This window comes from Pan paniscus, chromosome 18 (assembly GCF_029289425.2).
Source record: "Pan paniscus chromosome 18, NHGRI_mPanPan1-v2.0_pri, whole genome shotgun sequence".
Classification (NCBI taxonomy): domain Eukaryota; kingdom Metazoa; phylum Chordata; class Mammalia; order Primates; family Hominidae; genus Pan; species Pan paniscus.
The window spans coordinates 99359606-99383863 of NC_073267.2; the positions used below are offsets into that span (position 1 = coordinate 99359606).

The 24258-nt window shown below is 61.3% G+C and overlaps 1 protein-coding gene across 3 annotated transcripts; it reads left to right on the forward strand.

The window, feature by feature from the left end:
• Positions 1–22096, forward strand: CPNE7 (copine 7). Of its 3 annotated transcripts, none has more exons than XM_034941121.4 (15): positions 1–338; positions 1883–2065; positions 7836–7910; positions 8168–8242; positions 9173–9256; positions 10128–10217; positions 10351–10449; positions 11344–11430; positions 11717–11776; positions 13193–13326; positions 14360–14414; positions 15451–15502; positions 15571–15704; positions 19528–19764; positions 21336–22096. In XM_034941121.4, exons 1-15 carry the CDS (start codon positions 165–167, stop codon positions 21471–21473), a joined length of 1677 nt encoding a protein of 558 aa, XP_034797012.1. In that variant the 5' UTR covers positions 1–164; the 3' UTR covers positions 21474–22096. The 3 variants fall into 3 exon arrangements, with proteins under 3 accessions (XP_034797012.1, XP_054955300.1, XP_034797011.1); XM_034941120.3 differs by having other exon boundaries at positions 39–338; positions 1871–2065; XM_055099325.2 differs by lacking the exons at positions 15571–15704; positions 21336–22096 and having other exon boundaries at positions 30–338; positions 1871–2065; positions 19528–19760.
• Positions 22097–24258: the final 2162 nt, after the last annotated feature.

The following is a 24258-nucleotide window of genomic DNA, read 5'->3' on the forward strand; positions in this document are numbered from 1 at the left end:
CCCCGCGCGGCGGCCGCCCGAGCCACGTGCGCCCGCGCCCGGCAGGCGTTCAGGGAAGCGCGGCCACGCCTGGGCCGGCCACCATTTCCCGGGCGCCGCGGCGGCGCCGACTCGCGGGCAGCGGCCCCTCAGTGCGCCCAGCCGGGCCCCCGAACGCCGGGAGCATGAGCGCGGGCTCGGAGCGCGGGGCGGCGGCAACCCCCGGGGGTTTGCCCGCGCCCTGCGCCTCGAAGGTGGAGCTGCGGCTCAGCTGCCGGCACCTGCTGGACCGCGACCCGCTCACCAAGTCCGACCCCAGCGTGGCGTTGCTGCAGCAGGCGCAGGGCCAGTGGGTGCAGGTAGGGCCGGGGCGTGGGAGGCCGAGAGGCCACCGGGCCGGGGCTGGCGCCGAGCTGGGGATGCGGAGACCAGAGCGGGCGCGCTCAGGCCAGTGGGGCGCAAGGCGGGGCCCCCCGGAGTTGGGGCTCAGCTCGGGGTCAGGGTTGGGGGTTACCAGGTCTGGGGGTGGGGTGTCCAGAGCTGTGGGGAGAGGCTGGGCTGGAGGAGGTGGCGGCGAGCGGGGTTCGGAGGAGAGAGGGGGGTGCCCCGCAGTGAGGGGTGCGGCCCAGGGTTCGGGGAGGGGGCCCCGGGCCAGAGTGAAGCGCCCAGGCATGAGGCGCGGGCAGGGGGCTCGACCAAGAGGCGCAGAGGAGATTGAGGGGTGAGGGGCGCCGGCCGACGGGGGGCGGGAGGCTGGGCTGGGGTCGGTTCCTCACCACGGGGCGGCAGCAGGCCGGCGAGGGAGCGCGCGCGGCGGTGCGGACCTCCAGGCGTCCGGGGCTCCCGCTCCAACGTGGGTCTCAAGCGAACCCGCTGTGATCGCGGTTGGGGTCGGAAGGGGCACAGGGCCGGTGCCAGACGGGCGCTTCCTCGGTCACCATCTCGCGTGAAACGCGTGGCTTCACCTCGAAAGGGCGAGAAACGCATGGCGCGAAGCCGCAGCGGGCGGAGGAGCCGGAACTCGAACCCCAGTCCGCGCGGGGCGCCAGCGCTTTTCCCCGGCGCAGGGGTCTCTCCAGGCTCCAGCGCGCGGGCCCGGGCGGAGTGGGCAGGCGGACCCCTGCGGCTGCTCGGGCGGTGGAAGGGACGCGGTCACCCGGTGGTGTCTCCGGTCATCCACCTTGAGGGTGAAGGGCCTGCCCCGCCCTCACCGCCTGTCCCCAGGGTTCCGGCTGCCCCCGGAGGCCCCGTGCCCGCCCCTCACAGCCTGAGCCCACCCTCCCCGCCGAGGCCCCGTGCCCACCCTTCACATCCCGAGCCCACCATCCCCACGGAGGCCTCGTGCCCGCACCCTCAGAGCGTGAGCTGTACGGGTGGCCCATGTTTGCCCTTGGTTTGAGGTGCAGGATTTTTCAGGATTCTGAAATGAGTAGCCTACTGGCCCAGCTGGGTCTTGTCCTTACGGGGCAGTTGGACCAGGGAACTGCATGGGATGGGAGAGGCTGGTGAGCCCATGGTACCCCAGCCAGGAGGGAGGGTACCCCTGTACCCTACGCCCCCTCCCCACTCAGCTGGTGCTGGGGAGCGGCCTGCACTTTAGGGCTGCCCAGCCCAGGGTGTGAATCTGATCTCGCCCCCGACTCAGCGTGTCATTCTCGTCCTCTGTGAGCCTCAGTTTCCCCATCTGTGATCTGAGGGTGGAGCAGACAGTGGTGGCCAGGGGTGACCCCCAGGGTGGCCCTCGGGATTGTGGTCCCATGGACAGAGAGCAGGCAGGAGGTCTTCCCAGGGTGTGAGTCCTCCTGAGGTGCATGGGCGTGGGTGAGCGGCAGAGGGGAGATGGAGGTCTGGAGCCCGGGGTGGAAGCCTCTGGAGTGGGGTCGGCTCACAGGTGCACTTGCAGGTGGGCAGAACCGAGGTGGTCCGGAGCAGCCTGCATCCCGTGTTCTCCAAGGTCTTCACGGTGGACTACTACTTCGAGGAGGTGCAGAGGCTGCGCTTTGAGGTGTACGACACGCATGGGCCCAGCGGCTTCAGCTGTCAGGAGGACGACTTCCTGGGGGGCATGGAGTGCACCCTGGGGCAGGTGGGTGCCCCGTCCCCTCGGAGGGAGGAGGACGGTTGGCATGGGGGCCACAGCCGATTCAAGGCTGATGTACCAGCACCGCAGGGACCCTGCTGGGGTGGCCAACCTGGCTCTGCCCCCTCCTCAGCTCCTCCTGAACAGTCGTTATTAGATTAAAATATACATGTAATTTTGAACTGGGTAATACATTCGTATGTTTTAAAGCCTGAAGGTATAAAAGGCTGTGGAGCGCCTCCATCCTGCCCCATCCAGCTGCTGCCAGGTCCCTGGACATTGTCCAGAGAGAGATTTTCACAGGAGCAAACCAGCCTATCACTTTTCCTCTTTTTTCTTTTTCTTTTTTTTTCTTTTTTTTGAGATGTAGTCTAGCTCTGTCGCTCAGGCTGGAGTGCAGTGGCGTGATCTCGGCTCACTGCAACCTCCACCTCCTGGGTTCAAGCGATTCTCATGCCTCAGCCTCCTGAGTAGCTGGGATTACAGGCGCCCGCCACCACGCCCAGCTAATTTTTGTATTTTCAGTAGAGACGGGGTTTCACCATGTTGGTCAAGCTGCTCTTGAAATCCTGACCTCGAGATCCGCCCGCCTTGGCCTCCCAAAGTGCAGGGATTACAGGCGTGAGCCACGGTGCCCAGCCCACTTTTCCTCTTTTTTCAAAAATACACAAATTACGTTCCCTGTTCTGCATCCTACGTTTTCACTTCCACGACGTGCAGCAGCCCCTCCATATCAGCACCTAAAAGTCTCCTGGTGGCCGGCCGTGGTGGCTCACACCTGTGATCCCAGCACTGTGGGAGGCCGAGGCAGGCAGATCACTTGAGGTCAGGAGTTCGAGACCAGCCTGGCCAACATGCTGAAACCTCATCTCTACAAAAAGTACAATAATTAGCCGGGCGTGGTGGCAAACGCTTGTAATCCCAGCTACTCTGGAGGCTGAGGCAGGAGAATCGGTTGAACCCGGGAGGCAGAGGTTGCAGTGAGTGGAGATCTCACCACTGCACTCCAGCCTGAGTGACAGATTGAGACTCTGTCTCAAAAAAAAAAAAAAGAAAAAAGCCTCCTTGTGAGCGGCAGGTCCTACGGTGGCCACTGCCTTGGTGATGCTCTCTGGGTTACGGCCTCCACAGCCAGCCCAAAAGTGGCTTCTGCAAGTCGTGATGAGAGTGTCTGTTGATGTGCTGGTGCGGGACACTGCGCTAAGCACTTCCTGTGCTGCACGGAATCCTCACACCTTGCCAGGACGGGTCCTTCTTTTTTATTGAGGTAAAATTTACAGGCCGGGCACGGTGGCTCACGCCTGTAATCGCAGCACTTTGGAAGTCCGAGGTGGGGGGATCACGAGGTCAGGAGTTCGAGACCAGCCTGGCCAACATGATGAAACCCCGTCTCTACTAAAAATAGAAAAGAAATTAGCCAGGCGTGGTGGTGCGTGCCTGTAGTCCCAGCTACTTGGGAGGCTGAGGCAGGAGAATTGCTTGAACCTGGGAGGCAGAGGTTGCAGCGAGCCGAGATCGCACCACTGCACACGAGCCCAGGTGACAGTGAGTCTTTGTCTCAAAAAAAAAAAAATTTTTACGATAAAATGCATCAATCTTAAGGGTTGAGATTGACAAGTTTAGGTGACTGTACACACCTGACCATCACCTGTCACACAGAACATCCCGTCACACGGAACATCTCACCTGTCACACAGAACATCCCTTCACCCCTCACACGGAACATCCTGTCACCTGCTGACATGGAACATCCGATCACCCATCACACGGAACATCCCATCACACAGAACATCCCATCACTTGTCACATCTCACCCATCACACGGAACATCCCGTCACCCGCTGACACGGAACATCCGATCACCCGTCACACGGAACATCCCATCACCCATCACATCTCACCCGTCACATGGAACATCCCTTCACCCATCACATGGAACATCCCGTCATCTGCTCACATGGAACATCCCATCACCCGTCACATGGAACATCCCATCACCCATCACACGGAACATCTCACCCGTCACACGGAACATCCCGTCACCCGCTGACACAGAACATCTCACCCATCACACGGAACATCCCGTCACCTGTAACACGGAACATCCCGTCACCCATCACACGGAACATCTCACCCGTCACACGGAACATCCCATCACCCGTCACACGGAACATCCCGTCACCCGTCACATGGAACATCCCGTCACCCGTCACACGGAACATCCCGTCACCCGCTGACATGGAACATCTCACCCGTCACACGGAACATCCCATCACCCATCACACGGAACATCTCACCCATCACACGGAACATCCCATCACCCGCTGACATGGAACATCTCACCCGTCACACGGAACATCCCGTCACACGGAACATCCCGTAACCCATCACATGGAACATCCCATCATCCGTCACATGGAACATCTCACCAATCACACAGAACATCTCACCCATCACATGGAACATCCCGTCACCCGCTGACACGGAACATCCGATCACCCATCACATGGAACATCCCATCACCCACTCACACGGAACATCCGATCACCCGTCACACGGAACATCCCGTCACCCGTCACACAGAACATCCCATCACCCATCACACGGAACATCTCACCCATCACACGGAACATCCCGTCACCCGTCACACGGAACATCCCGTCACCCATCACACGGAACATCTCACCCGTCACACGGAACATCCCATCACCCGTCACACGGAACATCCCATCACCCATCACACGGAACATCTCACCCATCACACGGAACATCCCGTCACCCGCTGACATGGAACATCTCACCCGTCACACGGAACATCCCATCACCTGTCACACGGAACATCCCGTCACCTGTAACACGGAACATCCCGTCACCCATCACACGGAACATCCCATCACCTGTAACACGGAACATCCCGTCACCCGTCACATGGAACATCCCATCACCTGTAACACGGAACATCCCGTCACCCGTCACATGGAACATCCCATCACCCACTCACACGGAACATCCCGTCACCTGTAACACAGAACATCCCGTCACCCATCACACGGAACATCTCACCCGTCACACGGAACATCCCATCACCTGTCACACGGAACATCCCGCCACCCGTCACACGGAACATCCCGTAACCCATCACATGGAACATCCCGTCACCTGTCACACGGAACATCCCATCATCCGTCACATGGAACATCTCACCAATCACACAGAACATCTCACCCATCACATGGAACATCCCGTCACCCATCACACGGAACATCCCGTCACCCGCTGACACGGAATATCCGATCACCCATCACATGGAACATCCCATCACCCACTCACACGGAACATCCGATCACCCGTCACACGGAACATCCGATCACCCGTCACACGGAACATCCTTTCACCCATCACATGGAACATCCCGTCATCTGCTCACATGGAACATCCCATCACCCATCACATGGAACATCCCATCACCCGCAGCTCCCCCTGCCCCTTTGCCACCAGCTCCCCGCCTGGTTCGTCTGTTCTGGAATTCCACGTCCATGAATCACAGCGCGTGTTCTCCCTGCTGTGGAATTCTTTTACCCAACATAACATCTGTGTGACTCATCCCACTGCAGCCTCGGTCGGAGCTGGCCTGCCATCGATCCTGTTGTCCTCCCCATTTTTTAGATAAGGAAACCGAGAGTTAGGGAGGGCACAGATGGAAGAGGATGGCACGGACACAGAAATATAGACATGCTTTTTTTGTTTTTTTGAGTTGGGTTCTCACTCTGCCGCCCAGGCTGGAGTGCAGTGGGACAGTCACGGCTCCCTGCAGCCTCACCAGCCTGTGCTCAGGCAGTCCTCTCACCTCAGCCTCCTGAGTAGCTGGGACTGCAGGTGTACGCCACCAGACCTGGCTACGTTTTGCATTTTTTGAAGAGACAGGGGTCTCACCATGTTGCCCCAACTGGTCTTGAACTCCCGGGCTCACCAATCCACCCACCCTGGGCTCCCAAAATGTTGGGATTATAGGCATGAGCCACTGTGTCTGGCCTGGACACCTTTCTATGTACACACAGGTGCACACGTATGTCATAATCCGTGCAGGACATCCTATGCCTGTTCACATAAGCACACACACAGGGTCCGTGTGGACACCTGCGTGCAGATATGAATGTGTGTGTGAGCACGTGTGCTGTGGATATGTGCAAACCTCCAGCAATGAGGAGGCCCCTCGTGGGTTCCTGCTCTGTGGCCACCCAGCTGACCTGCAGGGCACCACGGTCAAGGGAGAAGCTACTGGCATCCAGTCCCTGTGCTGTGGCTTTGAGCCTGACCTGACCTCTGACTTCTGCCTCAACTGTTTCCTCATGTGATTCAAGTAAACAGTAACTCAGCCCAGAGCCAGGCATCCAGGAAGTGCTTATTAAACGCTGTTGGCACAAATCAGCGATCTTGTATTTCCTGGTAGGGGAATCTGTTGTGTTAGCCTGAGCCCATTTCTCTCCTAAGGACCTGCTCTCCTGCCAGAAAGGGGAGGCCACTCCTTTCCTGCGCCCTCCCTGGAAGCAAACCAGGCCGGCAGGCGAGTCCCAGGTGTGAGGCAGAGGCCCTGGCTCAGGAGCCCCAGAAGGAAACCTTTGAATCAGGGAATCTTGGGGGGCCTGGCCTGAGGCTCCCCCTCCCAGCACCCAGGACCCCTTTGCACCCCTAAAAGAGCCTTCCCACCCCTTAGCCTGACTTGACTTCGCCAGCCCTGACCTGGGATCTGCTTTCTCTTCTGTGTGGAAAGTGCCGCATGCTCAGAAGCTGCTGGCCAGGCCGGCCCTGGTGGGGGGTGGAGGGACTGCCCCTCCCTGCTTTGTATTCAGCCTACCTCATTGTGACCTCCCAGCATCCGCCAGGCAGTAGCAGGTGTGAGGGCAGGTGGGAAGCACACACCTGCTACCTGGTGGGCCATTCGATGGTTGCTGAGAACACTTACGTGTGAGGAGATGACGGCCACCCCGCTTGGCCGGGGTCATCACCGTGTCCTTTAGGACACGGAGCCTGGGAGGGCCATGTGCCCCCGTCCTGCTCCCCACTGAGGAGATGACCTGGCTGCAGGGGCTTGGGCCTGTCATCCGCCACCCACCCCAGGTGGGCTCATAGCCGATGGGGCGGAAGTCCGGCAGGGCCTGGTGAGGAGGAGGCGGCCCCGGCTGCATGAGGAGGTCCCCAGCATCTAAGCCCCAGTCCACTTCGAACAATCAGCTCTGCTCCTCGGCACCTTCGGAGAGGAGTGGGTGGTGGGGTCCCGGGCCGGCACCTCGCTCACACCCTTTCTGCCGCCCGTGGCTACGTGGGCATGCTGGGCGTGAGGGTCTGGGGCCGTTTGACCTGCCTCGCCTCTGCTTCTGCGGGTTCTCACCTGGGCCTGGAGAGGGTCAGGGCAGCCCTGCTTACCTGTGGAGGGGCGTCCGCCACACCTGTGCAGGTGCAGGCCGGCTGGGCTGTGAGCTGCTTCCTGGCTTCCACCTGAGCCTGTTTCCTCACCTGGTAAATAGGTATGATGACCTCTGCCTCTCCTGGGCGACTGCTGGCCCCGTGAGGTGGTGGACGTGCAGGGGTGGCCACACAGGGATGGCAGGTGCTTGAGAGCAGCCACAAAGGGGGCACAGGCCCTGGGCAGTGAAGCTCATGGTGGGGGATGGGGAGACAGGACAGGCCTGAGAGTCCGGGTGAGGGCGCGGTGGGGTCTCCAGGGTCAGGAGCCGTCCCCGCCTGCCCCTCCCTGCCTGACGCCTCTGACTTACAGATCGTGGCCCAGAAGAAGGTGACCCGCCCGCTGCTGCTCAAGTTTGGCAGGAACGCCGGCAAGTCCAGCATCACGGTGAGGCCCGGGCGCACCCGCCGCAGCCTGCAGGCCCTGCTGCTGTGGCTCCCAGGGGTGTTCTGGGGGGAAGATGGGCAGCAGCGTGCCGTCCAGGGAGGGTCTGCAGGAGCCGGCAGCTACACAGCCCCGGGGGTACACAGACGCCTCCTCTCAGGCCCCGCTGGGTGGGGTCAGCCAGCCTGGGGCCTCGGGTCCCCCACGGTGGGGTCAGGCCCCACCTGGCCAAGCCTGGAGCCCGGGCGTCCCCCTGCCAGGTGATCGCCGAGGACATCTCGGGGAACAACGGCTACGTGGAACTCTCCTTCCGGGCCAGGAAGCTGGACGACAAGGTGAGTGCAGGTGCCGGGCACGCCTGGCTCAGGCTGAGGTCTGGGAACCGGTTCGAAAACCCAGTCCCTGCCCAGCGCTGACCTTGCGTGGCTATGTCTCGTGTGAGATGTGTGCGCAGTGTGCCTGGGGCTGGGCGTGCTGCCATCACGGTCGCCATCATCACTGTCACCGCCATTAGCTCTCCCGCCCCTCCTGGCAGCTGGGCTGGGGCTGGGGCAGCTCCCTCCTGTGGGGACCACTCATGACCCTGCTCAGGGATGGGGAAATAGGCCCAGCACCCCCGAGGCCACTGTCGTGACAGGAGGAACTGGAACAGTGCGCAGTTCTGCGGGCTCGTCACGTGGGTGGGCAGAACAGGGTCCAACCCCGCCATGTAGGGCGTCTCCCTGGAGGGGCTGAGTCGCATGGTGTGTAGGGCGAGTCCGTGGAGGGCTGAGTCGCAGGGTGTGTAGGGCGAGTCTGTGGAGGGCTGAGTCGCAGGGTGTGTAGGGCGAGTCTGTGGAGGGCTGAGTCGCAGGGTGTGTAGGGCGTCTCCGTGGAAGGCTGAGTCGCAGGGTGTGTAGGGCGAGTCCGTGGAGGGCTGAGTCGCAGGGTGTGTAGGGCGAGTCCGTGGAGGGCTGAGTCGCAGGGTGTGTAGGGCGAGTCTGTGGAGGGCTGAGTCGCAGGGTGTGTAGGGCGAGTCCGTGGAGGGCTGAGTCGCAGGGTGTGCAGGGTGACTCCATGGAGGGCTGAGTTGCCCCCCGTGGTCAGATCCCTGGGGGCGGGAGGGAGGGACGAGATGCTGTCGGCGGGGACTGGCTGCCTCGTTTTGTGCCTGAGGAATTAGCGGCTGGTGGCATGAAGTGAGCCCTGGGAAACGACAAAGCCAGCTCCCATCCAAAGCCCGATCTCACAGTGCCTGGCCCAGCAGCCCTTGTGCCTCTCCCCAGGACCTCTTCAGCAAGTCCGACCCCTTCCTGGAGCTCTACAGGGTCAACGACGACCAGGGCTTGCAGCTGGTGTACAGGACGGAGGTGAGCGGCCGGGGATGGGAACGCAGGGAGGGGAAGGGGCTGTCCCCAGCCCTCCCGCATCTCTGGCCACACGGGAGGAGCTCCCAGCCTCCAACAGGGAGCTGCGGGCGCAGGGCTTTGGTGGCTGTGGCTATGGCCAGAATCCAACAGGGAGCCGCAGGCGCAGGGCCCTGGTGGCCGTGGCTGTGGCCAGAATCCAGCAGGGAGCCGCAGGCGCAGGGCCCTGGTGGCCGTGGCTGTGGCCAGAATCCAGCAGGGAGCCGCAGGCGCAGGGCCCTGGTGGCCGTGGCTGTGGCCAGAATCCAGCAGGGAGCCGCAGGCGCAGGGCCCTGGTGGCCGTGGCTGTGGCCAGAATCCAGCAGGGAGCCGCAGGCGCAGGGCCCTGGTGGCCGTGGCTGTGGCCAGAATCCAGCAGGGAGCCGCGGGCGCAGGGCCCTGGTGGCCGTGGCTGTGGCCAGAATCCAGCAGGCTTGTGTAGTCGTGGCTGTGATTATTTTTAGACCTACCTTCCACTTCCTGCAGGTGAAATGGGATTTCAGCGACGGCAGGGAGAGAGTGCTTTCTTTTGAGAGAAATTAACTTGAGTGAAAATGAATCTATTTAAGGAAGAGAGCAGCGCAGGTGGCTCAGAGGTGGCAGAAGTTACGAAGGTGGAGGCACAGGGCTCGGAAATGTGGCTCCCGGGTCCTCACACGGCTTCGTGCAGGGAGGGGGTGCCAGCCCCAGCTCAGGGCCCCGGTGCTGTCTGGGGTGATGCAGGGTCAGGGCCAGCTGTGCCCGCCTCACAGCTGCTCTTCCACCCAGGTCTCTATCCCCCCCAAGGATCCCAGGGCCCTGGGCCTCCCCTGAGCCAGCCCCTCCCGGCCCACAGGTGGTGAAGAACAACCTGAACCCAGTGTGGGAGGCCTTCAAGGTCTCTCTGAGTTCCCTCTGCAGCTGCGAGGAGACAAGGCCTCTAAAGGTGGGGGACGGGACGGACCAAGGGGGCAGTGAGGGGGTGGCCTGGATGTGGGCTGGGATGGAGACACCTGGGCTCGGGTGGGAGGGTCCTGGGGCCCCCAGACAGCAGTGCTGAGGAGGACTGGGCTCCCCAGTGCCTGGTCTGGGATTACGACTCTCGAGGAAAGCACGACTTCATCGGAGAATTCTCCACCACCTTCGAGGAGATGCAGAAGGCCTTTGAGGAGGGGCAGGTGAGCAGGACAGGGTGGGGGTTCCTCCAGGGAGGGTCAGGTGGGGGTGGAGGGGGGCCTTCGGGGAGGGGTAGGTGAGCAGGACGGGGTGGGTACCTCCAGGAAGTGTCAGGTGAGGAGGTGGGGGGTGGGGTAGGGGCCTCCTTGGAGGGGCATGTGGGTGGGCACCTCTGGGGAGGAGCAGGTTGGGGGGGCCTTTGGGGAGGTTCAGGTGAGGGGGGCCTCCAGGGAGGGGCAGTTAGCAGGGGGAGGGGGCCTTCAGGGAGGGGCAGGTGAGGGGGGCCTCTGGGGAGGGGCAGGTGAGCCGGGGGCACACCTGGGCTACGCCTGTGTTGGCCCTGCCACAGAGGCTGTGAAACCCTGTCCCACTGTCCTGACGGGGTTGTGGGGAGTGGTGACAATGACTTGTTATAACCAGAGAAGGCTGGGGATGGTGAACCCTGGTGCTGGCTCCTGAGGGGTCGTAGCAGGGGTGGCCCCCATCAGGTTCAGCTGGACATTTCAGTCACCATCTGGGGCTGGGCACAGGGGTGGTGGGAGGTGGGGCCAAGGGGTGCCCTCCCCTGTGTCTGCCCAGCCCACAGCAGCCGGGTGAGGGTGCAGTGGGGAGGCTACCCTGGGCCCTGCTTCCTCCCCCGTCCCTGGGCCTCAGTGTCCTTGGGCTTAATGACAGGGCCATGCCGGGTGGGGGATCCAACTCCCATCCCTCTTCATTCCCGTATGACCCACTCTGCCCCTTCCTGCTGCCCTGCAGCAGTGCCCTCCCCTCCCCTCCCCACCCCTCCCCACCACGGGGCCCTCTGCCGTTGCTATTGGGGATGGTCTTGGGTGGGGTCTCCCTGGTAGGTGTTCAGAGCCACCACTCTGGGGGGCCTCTGATTGTTCCTGCCCCAGGCCCAGTGGGACTGTGTGAACCCCAAATACAAGCAGAAGAGACGCAGTTATAAGAACTCAGGAGTGGTCGTCCTGGCTGACCTCAAGGTGAGAGGCGGCTGTGCCCGAAGCCTCCCCACCCACAGGAGGGGCTTCCGCTGGCCCCCTCTGATTGTTGGATGGACCCTCAACCAGAGGCCTGGTGGGCCCCAGCACGTCTGGGGAGGGGCTGAGAGACAGGGAAGGGCGAGGTTGGGGAGAGAGGATGGGGGAGAGGAGAGGAGGGTGTCACCCCAGAGGGACTGGGCTGCCTGCGGGAGGGAGGCCTGGATCCCAGCTGGCACTGGCCTCAGTGTCCCTGGTGGGGGTGGACGCTGACTCCGCCGGCCGGAAGTTCCACAGGGTGTACTCCTTCCTGGACTATATCATGGGCGGCTGCCAGATCCACTTCACCGTGAGTCCATGGCCCCGCCCCATGCCACCCCCTCAGTCCGTGGCCCCGCCCCACCCCCCCTCAATCCGTGGCCCCGCCCCACCCCCTCCGTCCATGGCCCCGCCCCACCCCGCCCCCTCAATCCATGCCCCCGCCCCGCCCCCCTCAGTCCATGCCCCGCCCCCTCAGTCCATGCCCCGCCCCGCCCCCTCAGTCCATGGCCCCGCCCCACCCCGCCCCTCCTCCACACCGGGCCCCGCCCCCCGCCCACCCGGAGGAGGAACCAGGCCAGATACCTGGAGTCCCCCCTGCCCCCGCCCCTGCCCCCGCCCCTGCCCCGCTCCCGAGGGGTCCCAGCCTGGCGGGTGAAAGGGCACTGGCGGTTCCCCGTGAGCCGATGTCTCCATGCGCGGCTCCTGGGGGTCCTCCCTTTTGTGCAGGCGAGGAAACGGGCTTGGGGTTCAGGAAGCAGCCCCAAGCCCGCCTTGGGAGGTGACATCACCAGGGCTTACCTTCCACAAACACATTTAACAACAGACAAAACGTGAACGAGGAGAAGCTGGAGTGAGCGTTTGAGTGAACCAGCCACAGTCTCTACGTGTCATCCAAGGAGCCCGGCACAGACCCCGTGTCACCCCCATGTCACCCGCAGACCCCGCGTCACCCACAGATACGCACACCCCGTGTCACCCCCACAGCACCCCCGTGTCACCCACAGATACACGACCCCCCATGTCACCCGCGTGTCACCCACAGAAACACGGCCCCCCGTGTCACCCGCGTGTCACCCACAGATACACGGCCCCCCGTGTCACCCACGTGTCACCCACAGATACACGGCCCCCGTGTCACCCGCGTGTCACCCACAGATACACGGCCTCCCGTGTCACCCGCGTGTCACCCAGAGATACACGGCCCCCCGTGTCACCCGCATGTCACCCACAGATACACGGCCCCCGTGTCACCCGCGTGTCACCCACAGATACACGGCCCCCGTGTCACCCGCGTGTTATTTGCAGATGCGCTGGTTCGTGTTTTGTTGAACGAGCCCCAGAATGGCTTTGGGAGAAGCCAGCAAGTGGGAAATGTGGAGGGGACCCAGACCAGGCTTGGTCCACTTAGGCCCTGCCGGGGAGGGTGGTAGAGGGGTTGGGTGGCCACTAAGAAGGATGGGCGGGGCCCCCACAAGGCCAGGGTGATCCTGCTGGGGTGTCCTCCCGGAGATCCAGGGAGCCTAGGGGCTGGCAGGTTTTGAGGAGACCCCACCTGGCCCTGTGTAGCAGGTGGGTCAGCCCCAACAGCAGCCCCCCAGCCCTACCCACCCACGCGACCCCTGACCCTGAGTCCTGGCCACTCTGGGCGCGGTTTCTCTACCTGTCAGGAGCGGGTTCAGGGAGCCCCAGCCCAGCACAGCTCCTGGCTCCCGGCCCGCTGCAGGTGGCCATTGACTTCACCGCCTCCAATGGAGACCCGCGGAACAGCTGCTCCCTGCACTACATCAACCCCTACCAGCCGAACGAGTACCTGAAGGCACTGGTGTCCGTGGGCGAGATCTGCCAGGACTATGACAGGTGCGCCCACCACCTTCCCCTCACCCCCTGGTCTCCAGGTCAGCTGTGACAGGTGCACCCGGCCGGCTTCCCCTCACCCCCCTGGGCTCCAGGTCAGGCCTCGGGGCACCATGAGGTGGGCATTGTGAGTTTGTCAGACTGTGAGGGGCCGGGCACGGTAGCTCATGCCTGTAATCCCAGCACTTTGGGAGGCCGAGGCGGGTGGATCACCTGAGGTCAGGAGTTTGAGACCAGCCTGGCCAACATGGTGAAACCCCATCTCTACTGAAAATACAAAAATTAGCTGGGCGTGGTGGCAGATGCCTGTAATTCCAGCTACTCAGGAGGCTGAGGCAGGAGAATCGCTGGAACCCGGGAGGCGGAGGTTACAGTGAGTCAAGATCACGCCTTTGTACTCAAGCCTGGGTGACAGAGCAAGACTCTGTCTCAAAAAAAAGAGACTCTGCGAGGAAGGGCTGGGTAGCCCTACTGGAGGCTGCCACATAGACTCTGCACATGGTCCTGGCGGGACATCTGTGTCCCGCTTTGCCAGAATAGCAAACCGAAGTCACAGAGGCTTGGGGCTCACCCACGTATGCTCTACCAGGGAGGGCCCGGCACAAAACCCTGTGCTCTGAGCTTCTTACCACAACAGAGACCCCTGGCCTGGGGCTTGGGAGAGGATGCCCTGAGCTCCCTACCTTACAGACCTCTCTTTCTGGGTTGGTGAGGGCCACAGTGGGTTCCTTGGCCCCACAGGACCCTTCCCGCGGTCTGAGAGCCCCCGGGGAGGCGTCTGCAGGGGGACAGCATGTACACAAACGTGGAGTTGGGAGGCAGGCTCGCGGGCAGCAGGACCGTGTCCCCCTGCACACGGGCCTGTGCCTCTGCTGCCCCGAGCCTCGGTTCCCCGCCTCTGGCAGGTGCTTACTGCCGTGGTCCCAGGCCTGGGCACCCCCAGTCTTTTGGGCGCCAGTCATGTCTCCCCAGAAGTGGCCCCCGTTGCAGCCACAAGAGGTCAGGGCCTCCTGGTGACCTCCTGCCTCTCTTCCAGCGACAAGAGGTTTTCCGCTTTGGGGTTTGGAGCCCGGATCCCTCCCAAGTATGAGGTAGGAGAGCCCAGAACCTGAGACCTCAGAGCTGTGCCCTTCCCGTGCCCTCCCAGGCAGAGGACGGCCTGGCCCAGGGAGCCCTGGCTGCCTGCTGGGAACCGGAGACTGTAGGATGGGATTGGGGTGCAAAGCGGGAACCCCAGCCTTCTAGCCAGAGAGGCTGGCCTTTGGCCTCCTAGGACTTGTTATGGCCTCCTAGGACTTGTTAGCTTGAGGGGTGTCTGGAGGCCAGCTCCGTGTTCCTTCAGGAGACAGGGAAGGACGTTAGTGTGGAATCCTCTATTGCACATAACAATTCAACTAGCTTCGGCCAGGCGTGGTGGCTCACGCCTGTAATCCCAGCACTTTGGGAGGCCGAGGCGGGCTGATTACCTGAGGTCAGGAGTTCCAGACCAGCCTGGCCATCATGGTGAAACCCCATCTCTACCAAAAATACAAAAATTAGCTGGGCATGGTGGCACATGCTTGTAATCCCAGCTACTCGGGAGGCTGAAGCAAGAGAATTGCTTGAGCCCGGGAGGCAGAGGTTGCACTGAGCTGAGATCGCACCACTGCAGTCCAGCCTGGCCTGTAGAGCAAGACTCTGTTTTAAAAAAGAAAAAAGAAAACAACAAAAAACTTCAACTGGCTTCAGCAGAAAAAATGGTGTGTGGGGATTTATTGGCTAATGTAAGCCTCAGGCACTGCTGGATCCAGGGAGGTCTGCCTCCCCCTCTGTCTCATGACTCTGCAAAACATGGCCACCCATGGGTTTGGCTTCCCCTAGAAACTCCAAGCCTACCTTTCTCAGTAGGTGGGGGACATGGGGGCCAGGTGGGGGGAGCAGCTGACTGGGGGACATGGGGGCCGGGGACGGGGGGAGCAGCTGACCGAGCCCTCTTCAGTAGGCGGGGGACATGGGGGCGGGGACGGGGGGAGCAGCTGACTGGGGGACATGGGGGCCGGGGACGGGGGGAGCAGCTGACCGAGGGACATGGGGCCAGTGGGGTGTGTTGCAACGAGCAGCTGACTGAGCCCTCTTATTCCCACCCAGGTGTCCCATGACTTTGCCATCAATTTCAACCCAGAGGACGATGAGTGTGAAGGTAGGAGCTCGAGGCAGGCCTGGGGAGGGGAGTGCAGGGGGGCCAGGCTCACCCCCTGCCCCCCACAGGCATCCAGGGCGTGGTGGAGGCCTACCAGAACTGCCTGCCCAGGGTCCAGCTCTACGGCCCCACCAACGTGGCGCCCATCATCTCCAAGGTGGCACGCGTGGCGGCGGCCGAGGAGAGCACCGGGGAAGCCTCTGTAGGTGCCCGGGGGGTGTGGTGCATGCTTGGTGTGGGGTCAGCTGTGTGTGCACCAGCGCATGGACGTCAGGGAGGCACCTGGCAGAGGGAACAGCCAGCGCAGAGGCCCCCAGGCAGGACAGAGCTCAGGAGGGCGGGGGCCCAGCTAGTTGACTACGTCTCCCTCAAAGGTGCAGGTGTCTCGGGCACAGGGCTGTCCATCGCCTCACACGGTCACGGCCACGGCTGCAGCGAGGCTGCCCCTCTCCTCTTCCTCTGGGCACCACAAGGCCGCACACATGTCTACTGTTTGGCTGTGTGTGTATCGTCATTTTGTTTACATGTGTCTTTCCTTTGCACAAATGATACGGTGCCGAGAACTGCACTGGGTTCTACTCTGCCACCGTGTTCTGTGGCCCTGTATGTGTCTCTGGGGCCACAGCCAGCCTGCTGCTTTTTTGTGTGTGTGTGTGAGACAGAGTCTCACTCTGTCACCCAGGCTGGAGTGCAGTGATGTGATCCCAGCTCACTGCAACCTCTGCTCCCCGGGGTTCAAGCGATTCTCCTGCCTCAGCCTCCCAAGGAGCTGGGATTACAGGCGCCCACCATCACGCCCGGCTAATTTTTTTTTTTTTTGTATTTTTAGTAGAGACGGGGTTTCACCGTGTTAGCGAGGATGGTCTCGATCTCCTGACCTCGTGATCCACCCGCCTCGGCCTCCCAAAGTGCTGGGATTACAGGCGTGAGCTGTCGCGCCCAGCCCAAAATAATTTTAAACTCACCAAAAAGTTACAAGAGCTCTGAGGTCCTGCAACCTGTGAGGCCAACAGCTGCTCACACGTTGCGCTCCTGCTTCACGTCTGTGTAGTTGTTGTATTTGTATGTTTTCTTTTTCAATTTTTTTTTTTTTTTTTGAGATGGAGTCCTGCTCTGTCACCCAAGCTGTAGTGGTGCAATCTCGGCTCACTGCAAGAGTTCAAGCAATTCTCCTGCCTCAGCCTCCCGAGTAGCTGGGATTACAGGCTCCCGCCACCACGCCCGGCTAATTTTTTGTATTTTTAGTAGAGATGGGGTTTCACAGTCTTGGCCAGGCTCGTCTTAAACTCCTGACCTTGTGATCCACCTGCCTCGGCCTCCCAAAGTGCTGGGATTACAGGAGTGAGCTACTGCGCCCAGCCCAAATTTTTTTATTGTGATAAAATATGCGCAGTTTAAAATTTACCATTGTAACCATTTTTTTCTTTTCTTTTCTTTTCTTTTTTTTTTTTTGAGATGGAGTTTTACTCTTGTCACCCAGGCTGGAGTGCAGTGGCGTGATCTCGGCTCACTGTAAGCTCCGCCTCCCGGGTTCACGCCATTCTCCTGCCTCAGCCTCCTGAGTAGCTGGGACTACAGGCGCCCGCCACCATACCCGGCTAATTTTTATATTTTTGTAGAGATGGGGTTTCACTGTCTTGGCCAGGCTGGTCTCAAACTCCTGACCTCAAGTGATCTGCCTGCCTCAGCCTCCCAAAGTGCTGGGATGGGATTACAGGCGTGAGCCGCCACACCTGGCCTGTAACCATTTTAATGTATCCAGTTCAGAGGCACGAGGTACATTCATGATGATCAAACATCACCCGTCTACTTACATCTTCATGCCAAATGGGAACCCTATATCTGTTTGCATCTATTTTTAATTTATACAGATAGTATTGTGATAAAGACTTTGATGCTTTTTAAAAAACTTGGCACTGCACACACATATTTGTGAACCGTCCGAGAGCACGTTGCAACATCACGGTCTTTACCTCTTAATATTTTTTTTTTTTTTTGAGATGGAGTCTCGCTCTTCACCCAGGCCGGAGTGCAGTGGCGCGATCTCGGTTCACTGCAAGCTCCGCCTCCCAGGTTCACGCCATTCTCCTGCCTCAGCCTCCCGAGTAGCTGGGACTACAGGTGCCCGCCACCACGCCCGGCTAATTTTTTGTATTTTTAGTAGAGACGGGGTTTCACTGTGTTAGCCAGGATGGTCTCGATCTCCTGACCTCGTGATCCGCCCGCCTCGGCCTCCCAAAGTGCTGGGATTACAGGCTTGAGCCACCGCGCCTGGCCTACCTCTTACTATTTCAGTGTATATTTCCTAAGATCAAAGATATTCTCTTGTATAACCATAGCACAAATACAGATTTCAGGAAATGGAATTTAGATACAATCCTTTTATCTAATACATAGACTATATTCCAATTTCATTCATTGGCACAATCATAACTTTCAAAGCAGTATTGTTCCTGGCCCGGGAGCCAGTCCGGAGTTGAGGATTGCGTTCAGCTGTTATGTTCCTGTGTGGCTGGGAAGCGGGTCTCAGACGGTTTCATCTGTAAATGTCAGTATCAGCGTCTAATAAAGATAAGCCTCTTTTTAAGCAGCCACGACACCTGATCACACCTAACCACCACTCCTGGCATTGCACATCCGTCTGGTGTTTGTGTTTCCTGTTGTCTTACCCGTGACATGGTTTTCTGTGGTTAGAATTGGGTTGAAACGAGGACTCAAACATGATCGGCTGAGCCCTCGGTCCCTCTCCTGGACACGAAGCTCCCGCCCTAGTGGGGCCCCACGGTGGGTTTTGGTGCCTGGTGCTCGCACAGTTGGCAGAGGGGGGTGGGGGCCTCATCTGGGGTTGGGAGGGGGTGGGGGGCTTTCTGAGGCTGGGCTGTTTATCTGGAGGCCGAGAGCCAGGCTGGGCACAGCCGTGGGTGCTTGTAGGCCTGGACTGGAGACTGCCTTGCAAACAGGTAATTCTTCCCACAGGTGTGGGGCTCAGAGAGGGGGAGATGGGGAGGGCACAAAAGGAGAGCCTCTGGAGAAGGCGACTCTGAGTGGGGTCCTGGGGCCCCTGTTCGTTTCCGGGACACATCTGCCCTCAGTGGGACGGGCTCAGTCAAGACCAGTCCAGGGGAGGCTGCTGTGGGCTCCCGCTCTGCCCAGTGCAGGGCTGGCCCAGCCCCCTGGGGCTGCTGCTCAGGCGAGCCCTGCTTCTCTTTATGTTTCCCGTTGTCCACAGTTTGGGCAAGATTATTGAGTGGGGTTTTTTTTAAACAATGGAAGTTGATTTTATTTGAAGTTCCATTCTGCCTTTTTTTTTTTTTTTTTTTTTTTTGAGACAGTCTCACTCTATCGCCAGGCTGAAGTGCAATGGCGCGATCTCGGCTCACTGCACCCTCTGCCTCCCAAGTTCAAGCGATTCTCATGCCTCAGTCTCCCGAATAGCTGGGATTACAGGTGCCCACCACCACGCCCAGCTAGTTTTTGTATTTTTAGTAGAGATGGGGGTTTCACCATTTTGGCCAGGCTGGTCTCGAACTCCTGACCTCAGGTGATCCGCCCGCCTCGGCCTCCCTAAGTGCTGAGATTACAGGCGTGAACCACCGCGTCCGGCCAACACTCAGTCTTGTGGCAGCACAGCGGGCACCCTGGAGAGACTGGAGCAGGGTGTGTGGCCTGCAGGTCTGGCTCCTGGGATCGCAGATTTCTCCTCTGGCCTCAGACCTCCCATCCAGGCACTGTGAGCTCATCAGTAAAATGTGGACTTCGTAGCACCCCCTCCAGAGCCCTCCGTGAGACTCATGGAGATTTCCTGAGCTGGGCACAGGAGGCCCAGAACAGAGTGCCCGCCACGGAGGGGGCTCCTGCCCCACTGTTGTTCGTGATGTTTGTGATGTAGGCATCACGCTCTGAAGGCGGTTCTAGGAAGCTCTGACGCACGGAGGCACTCTGGGCTGTCTGGGGGCTCGTGGGTTGCAGGGCGCGTGTGGGTCATGGCAGGTGTGGTGTTGCTGATGCCTTCCCTGTGCCCCCAGCAATACTACATCCTGCTGATCCTGACGGACGGCGTGGTGACCGACATGGCCGACACACGGGAGGCCATTGTGCGTGCCTCACGCCTGCCCATGTCCATCATCATCGTGGGTGTGGGCAACGCCGACTTCACCGACATGCAGGTCTTGGATGGCGACGACGGCGTCCTGCGCTCCCCACGGGGTGAGCCCGTGCTCCGGGACATCGTACAGTTCGTGCCCTTCCGGGAGCTCAAGAATGTGAGTGTCCTGGAGGGGCTCCATCAAGGCCAGCTTGGGGGTCCCTGTTCATGTCACTGCCCAAGACCTTCCCAGGCCAGGCTCACGCCAGTGGATGTGGCAGGTCCCATCTTGTGTCTGGGGGATCCTGGGCTGTTCCCCCCAGTCTAGAGCAGTATCTGAAGCCAGGACTTTGAGCACCTGAAACACCCTCCACCGTTTTGAAACTTGTCGAATCTACACAAAAGCAGAGAACAGCACGAGGGGCTCCTGGGATCCACCATGCGGCTTCCCCCGTTGCTGCCAACCTCTGCGACCCGGCGAGACACGCACAGCACACACGTGAGGTTCTACCCGCCGAGACACGCACAGCACACGCGTGAGGTTCTACCCGCCGAGACACGCACAGCACACGCGTGAGGTTCTACCCGGGGAGACACACACAGCACACACGTGAGGTTCTACCCGGCGAGACACGCACAGCACACGCGTGAGGTTCTACCCGGTGGGACACGCACAGCACACGCGTGAGGTTCTACCCGGGGAGACACGCACAGCACACGCGTGAGGTTGTACCCGCCGAGACACGCACAGCACACGCGTGAGGTTCTACCCGGGGAGACACGCACAGCACACGCGTGAGGTTCTACCCGGGGAGACACGCACAGCACACGCGTGAGGTTCTACCCGGTGGGACACGCACAGCACACGGTTCTACCCGGTGGGACACGCACAGCACACACATGAGGTTCTACCTGGCGAGACACGCACAGCACACACGTGAGGTTCTACCCGGTGGGACACGCACAGCACACATGTGAGGTTCTACCCGGCGAGACACAGCACAGCACACACGTGAGGTTCTACCCGGCGAGACACAGCACAGCACACACGTGAGGTTCTACCTGGCGAGACACGCACAGCACACACGTGAGGTTCTACCCGGGGAGACACGCACAGCACACACGTGAGGTTCTACCCAGCGAGACACGCACAGCACACACGTGAGGTTCTACCCGGCGAGACACAGCACACACGTGAGGTTCTGCCCGGCGAGACACAGCACACACGTGAGGTTCTGCCCGGCGAGACACAGCACACACGTGAGGTTCTACCAGGTGAGACACACATGTCACACATGAGGCCCTACAGCAAGACGTGGATGCCACATAGATGTGAAGTTCTACACAGCAAGACACCACAGACATGCATGAAGACACGGACACACATGACATTCTACGCAGTGAAACATGCATATTACAGACACATGAAGCTCTGCAGTGAGACACATCACACACACACGCTCAGGCTTTGCCGGGGAAGTGTGGGTGGGGCCTGGGCCATGGAGGTGGCCTCGCCTCCCGTGTTAGCACTTTTCGTCTCCGTGCTTGCGGGGCTGGAAAGACCCATGTGCAGCCTCGTGTGGCCGACATCCTCAGCAAGTCTCGCCCGACACCCAGGTGAGCCTCTGGTGGGGGTGGGTAGTCACCACCCGGCTCTGGAGGATGAGGCCTGGGCCATAACCCAGTTGCAGGGACGGATGATCTCCATCTCGAACGTCCCAGAGGTAACTGCGTTGTCCCACCCTCCAGGCATCCCCTGCGGCGCTGGCCAAGTGCGTGCTGGCCGAGGTCCCGAAGCAGGTGGTGGAGTACTACAGCCACAGAGGCCTGCCCCCGAGAGGCCTGGGCGTCCCTGCCGGAGAGGCCAGCCCAGGCTGCACACCGTGAAGACGTGGAGGGCGTCGGGGGGGCAGTGAGGAGTGGGTCTGTACAGCCTCTGTCTCCAACATGCTTGGGGTCCCTTAAGCTCCCTCCGACCTCCCAGAAGCCTCCAGTCCCCACCAGGCCCCACTCCCAGTCCTCCTGGGATCCTGCTGGCTTGGGCCCGGCTCTGGGGCCCCCAAGGCCGAAGGGTGACAAAATACAGGCCCCCATGCCTGGCCCTGCCTGAGCCAGGTGGGTGGAGGGAGGGAGATCATGAGGGACTTGGAGGGAGCTGGGAGTTCATCCAGGGGAGACCCTGCCCCGATGAGAAGGGGCAGGGACTGGGGGCTCTGCTTTGCGTCTAACCTTTGTGGGGGAGGGCCAGCAAGTCAGCCCCCCCACGCCCGAGAAAGCCCGGGGGACCCAGACACCTGTCCCCACAGTCAAAGCCTGGGGACCCAGACATCCTGTCCCCACAGTCAGCCTCCTGTCCCTGCTGGTGCCCCCACACCCACCTACCCTGTGCTTTTTGCCGTCGGGCCTCTGCACCTGGGTCCATGGGGTCTGCGGGGTCTGTGGGGTCTGCCTGGCCTGTGGGTTCTGCCGGTGGGGCTTCAGGAGGAATAAAGTGTCACCCTACCCTTGTAGTTCTCTTGTGCCTTCAGTCCCTTCCCCAACCCCCCAGAGGGCTGGGCCTGGCCTCCAAAGTGCCCACATCTGAGGCAGGGGCTCTCCCAGACCCAGCACACCAGGATCCTCCCTGGACTGAATGGGATGCGGGATGCACAGGCTGCCAGGGGCAGAGAGCGGGGATCCTCATCATGGCTGCCTCCACCCCCGAAAAAGCTCCACTCGGCTTCCTGGGACTCCCAGGCCTGAAACCCACTGAGTGAGGACTGCGGACGTGATGCAGGGGTGCCAGGAGCCTCCCACATGGCCTGCACCGCAGGGACCTGGGCTGGAGGGTGAAGCCTCCATGTGATGTTTATGGAGCCGGGGCATGTCCCACCTGCTGGGACCTCCTCGCCCTGAATTTGAGATTTCCCCTGAATGATCTTGTCTGAGAAAAACAAATTGTCCTAACCCTGAATCCAGGCCCACCCATCCCCCCACGTATCCACCCATCCCCCCATCGGTCCATCCACCCACCCATCCCCCCACCCACCCATCCGCCCACCCATCCCCCCACCCACCCCCCACCCACCCATCCCCCCGCCCACCCATCCCCCACCCACCCATCCGTCCACCCATCCCCCACCCATCCCCCCACCCACCCATCCGCCCACCCATCCCCCCACCCACCCATCCCCCACCCACCCATCCGTCCACCCATCCCCCCACCCATCCGCCCACCCATCCCCCCACCCACCCATCCGTCCACCCATCCCCCCACCCACCCCCCACCCACCCATCCCCCACCCACCCATCCGTCCACCCATCCCCCACCCATCCCCCCACCCACCCATCCGCCCACCCATCCCCCCACCCACCCATCCGTCCACCCATCCCCCCACCCATCCGCCCACCCATCCCCCCACCCACCCATCCGCCCACACATCCCCCCGCCCACCCATCCGCCCACCCATCCCCCCGTCCACCCGTCCGTCCACCCATCCCCCCACCCACCCGTCCGTCCACCCATCTGCCCACCCATCCCCCCGCCCACCCGTCCGTCCACCCATCCACCCACCCATCTGCCCACCCATCCCCCCGCCCACCCGTCCGTCCACCCATCCACCCACCCATCCCCCCACCCACCCATCTGTCCACCCATCCGTCCATCCATCCACTCTGGGGCCTATTTTTAGCTCTTGCTTCATTCTCTGTTAAGCAGGGATAATGGGTATCGCCATGGTAACCTGGCCAGTCCGTGAATTTCAGAAGGATCAATGTTGGTCTCTTTGGGGATGGACAGGCCCAGAGATCACCCCTCCATCCACATCTGAGGCTTCAGGCCCTGAGCCGGTCGGGGGGTCTCAGGGGCTGGGCAGAGGGTGCGTGTCAGGGCCCTGTGCAGGTGTGGGGGGGTCTCAGGCTGGACAGAGGGTGAGTATCAGGGCCCTGTGCTGATTGGGGGTCTCAGGGGCTGGGCAGAGGGTGCGTGTCAGGGCCCTGTGCAGGTGTGGGGGGGGGTCTCGGGCTGGACAGAGGGTAAGTATCCGGGCCCTTTGCGGATCGGAGGTCTCAGGGGCTGGGCAGAGGGTGAGTATCGGGGCCCTGAGCGGGTCGGGGGTCTCGGGCTGGGACAGAGGGTGAGTGTTGGTGCCCTGTGCCCCCTGCCTGTGGCTTTTGGGCCAGAAAGTGTCAGACGGTTTCTGGGCTGACTCAAAGTCGAGGGGCGTTGGTCCATTGAGATCTTAGCAGGAAGCAGGTGTGCCGAGGAGTCTACCTCAGAACAGGGTTGGGGCGGCCACAGTGGGGCGCCAGGGAGCTGACCTCAGGCAGAAAGGGATGGGCAGGTCACTCGGTGAGCTGGCGCCCTGGAGGGAGTGTGTGCCTTCCCAGAACTGCTGCCTTACAGGGATGTGGCCACTCCCAGACCCCTACGGAGCAAGCAGGGAGTGGCTGTGAGCACCCCAGCCCCCTCCTCCCACCCTCTCTTCTCCTGCCGTCCTCCCATGGCAGAAGGCAGCAGCCCTGGGGTCAGGCCAGTGGGCAGGCTGTGCCACCCTGGTCTCTGTGCTGCTGGGTGTCTGGGGTGTGTTTGAGACCATCGAGGGACAGCAGGGACAGGATGGCGTCTGCCAGCTCAGCTCTGAGAATATGTGACTTTCGCCAGCAATTCCCAGCCTGAGAAAGCAGCCCAACG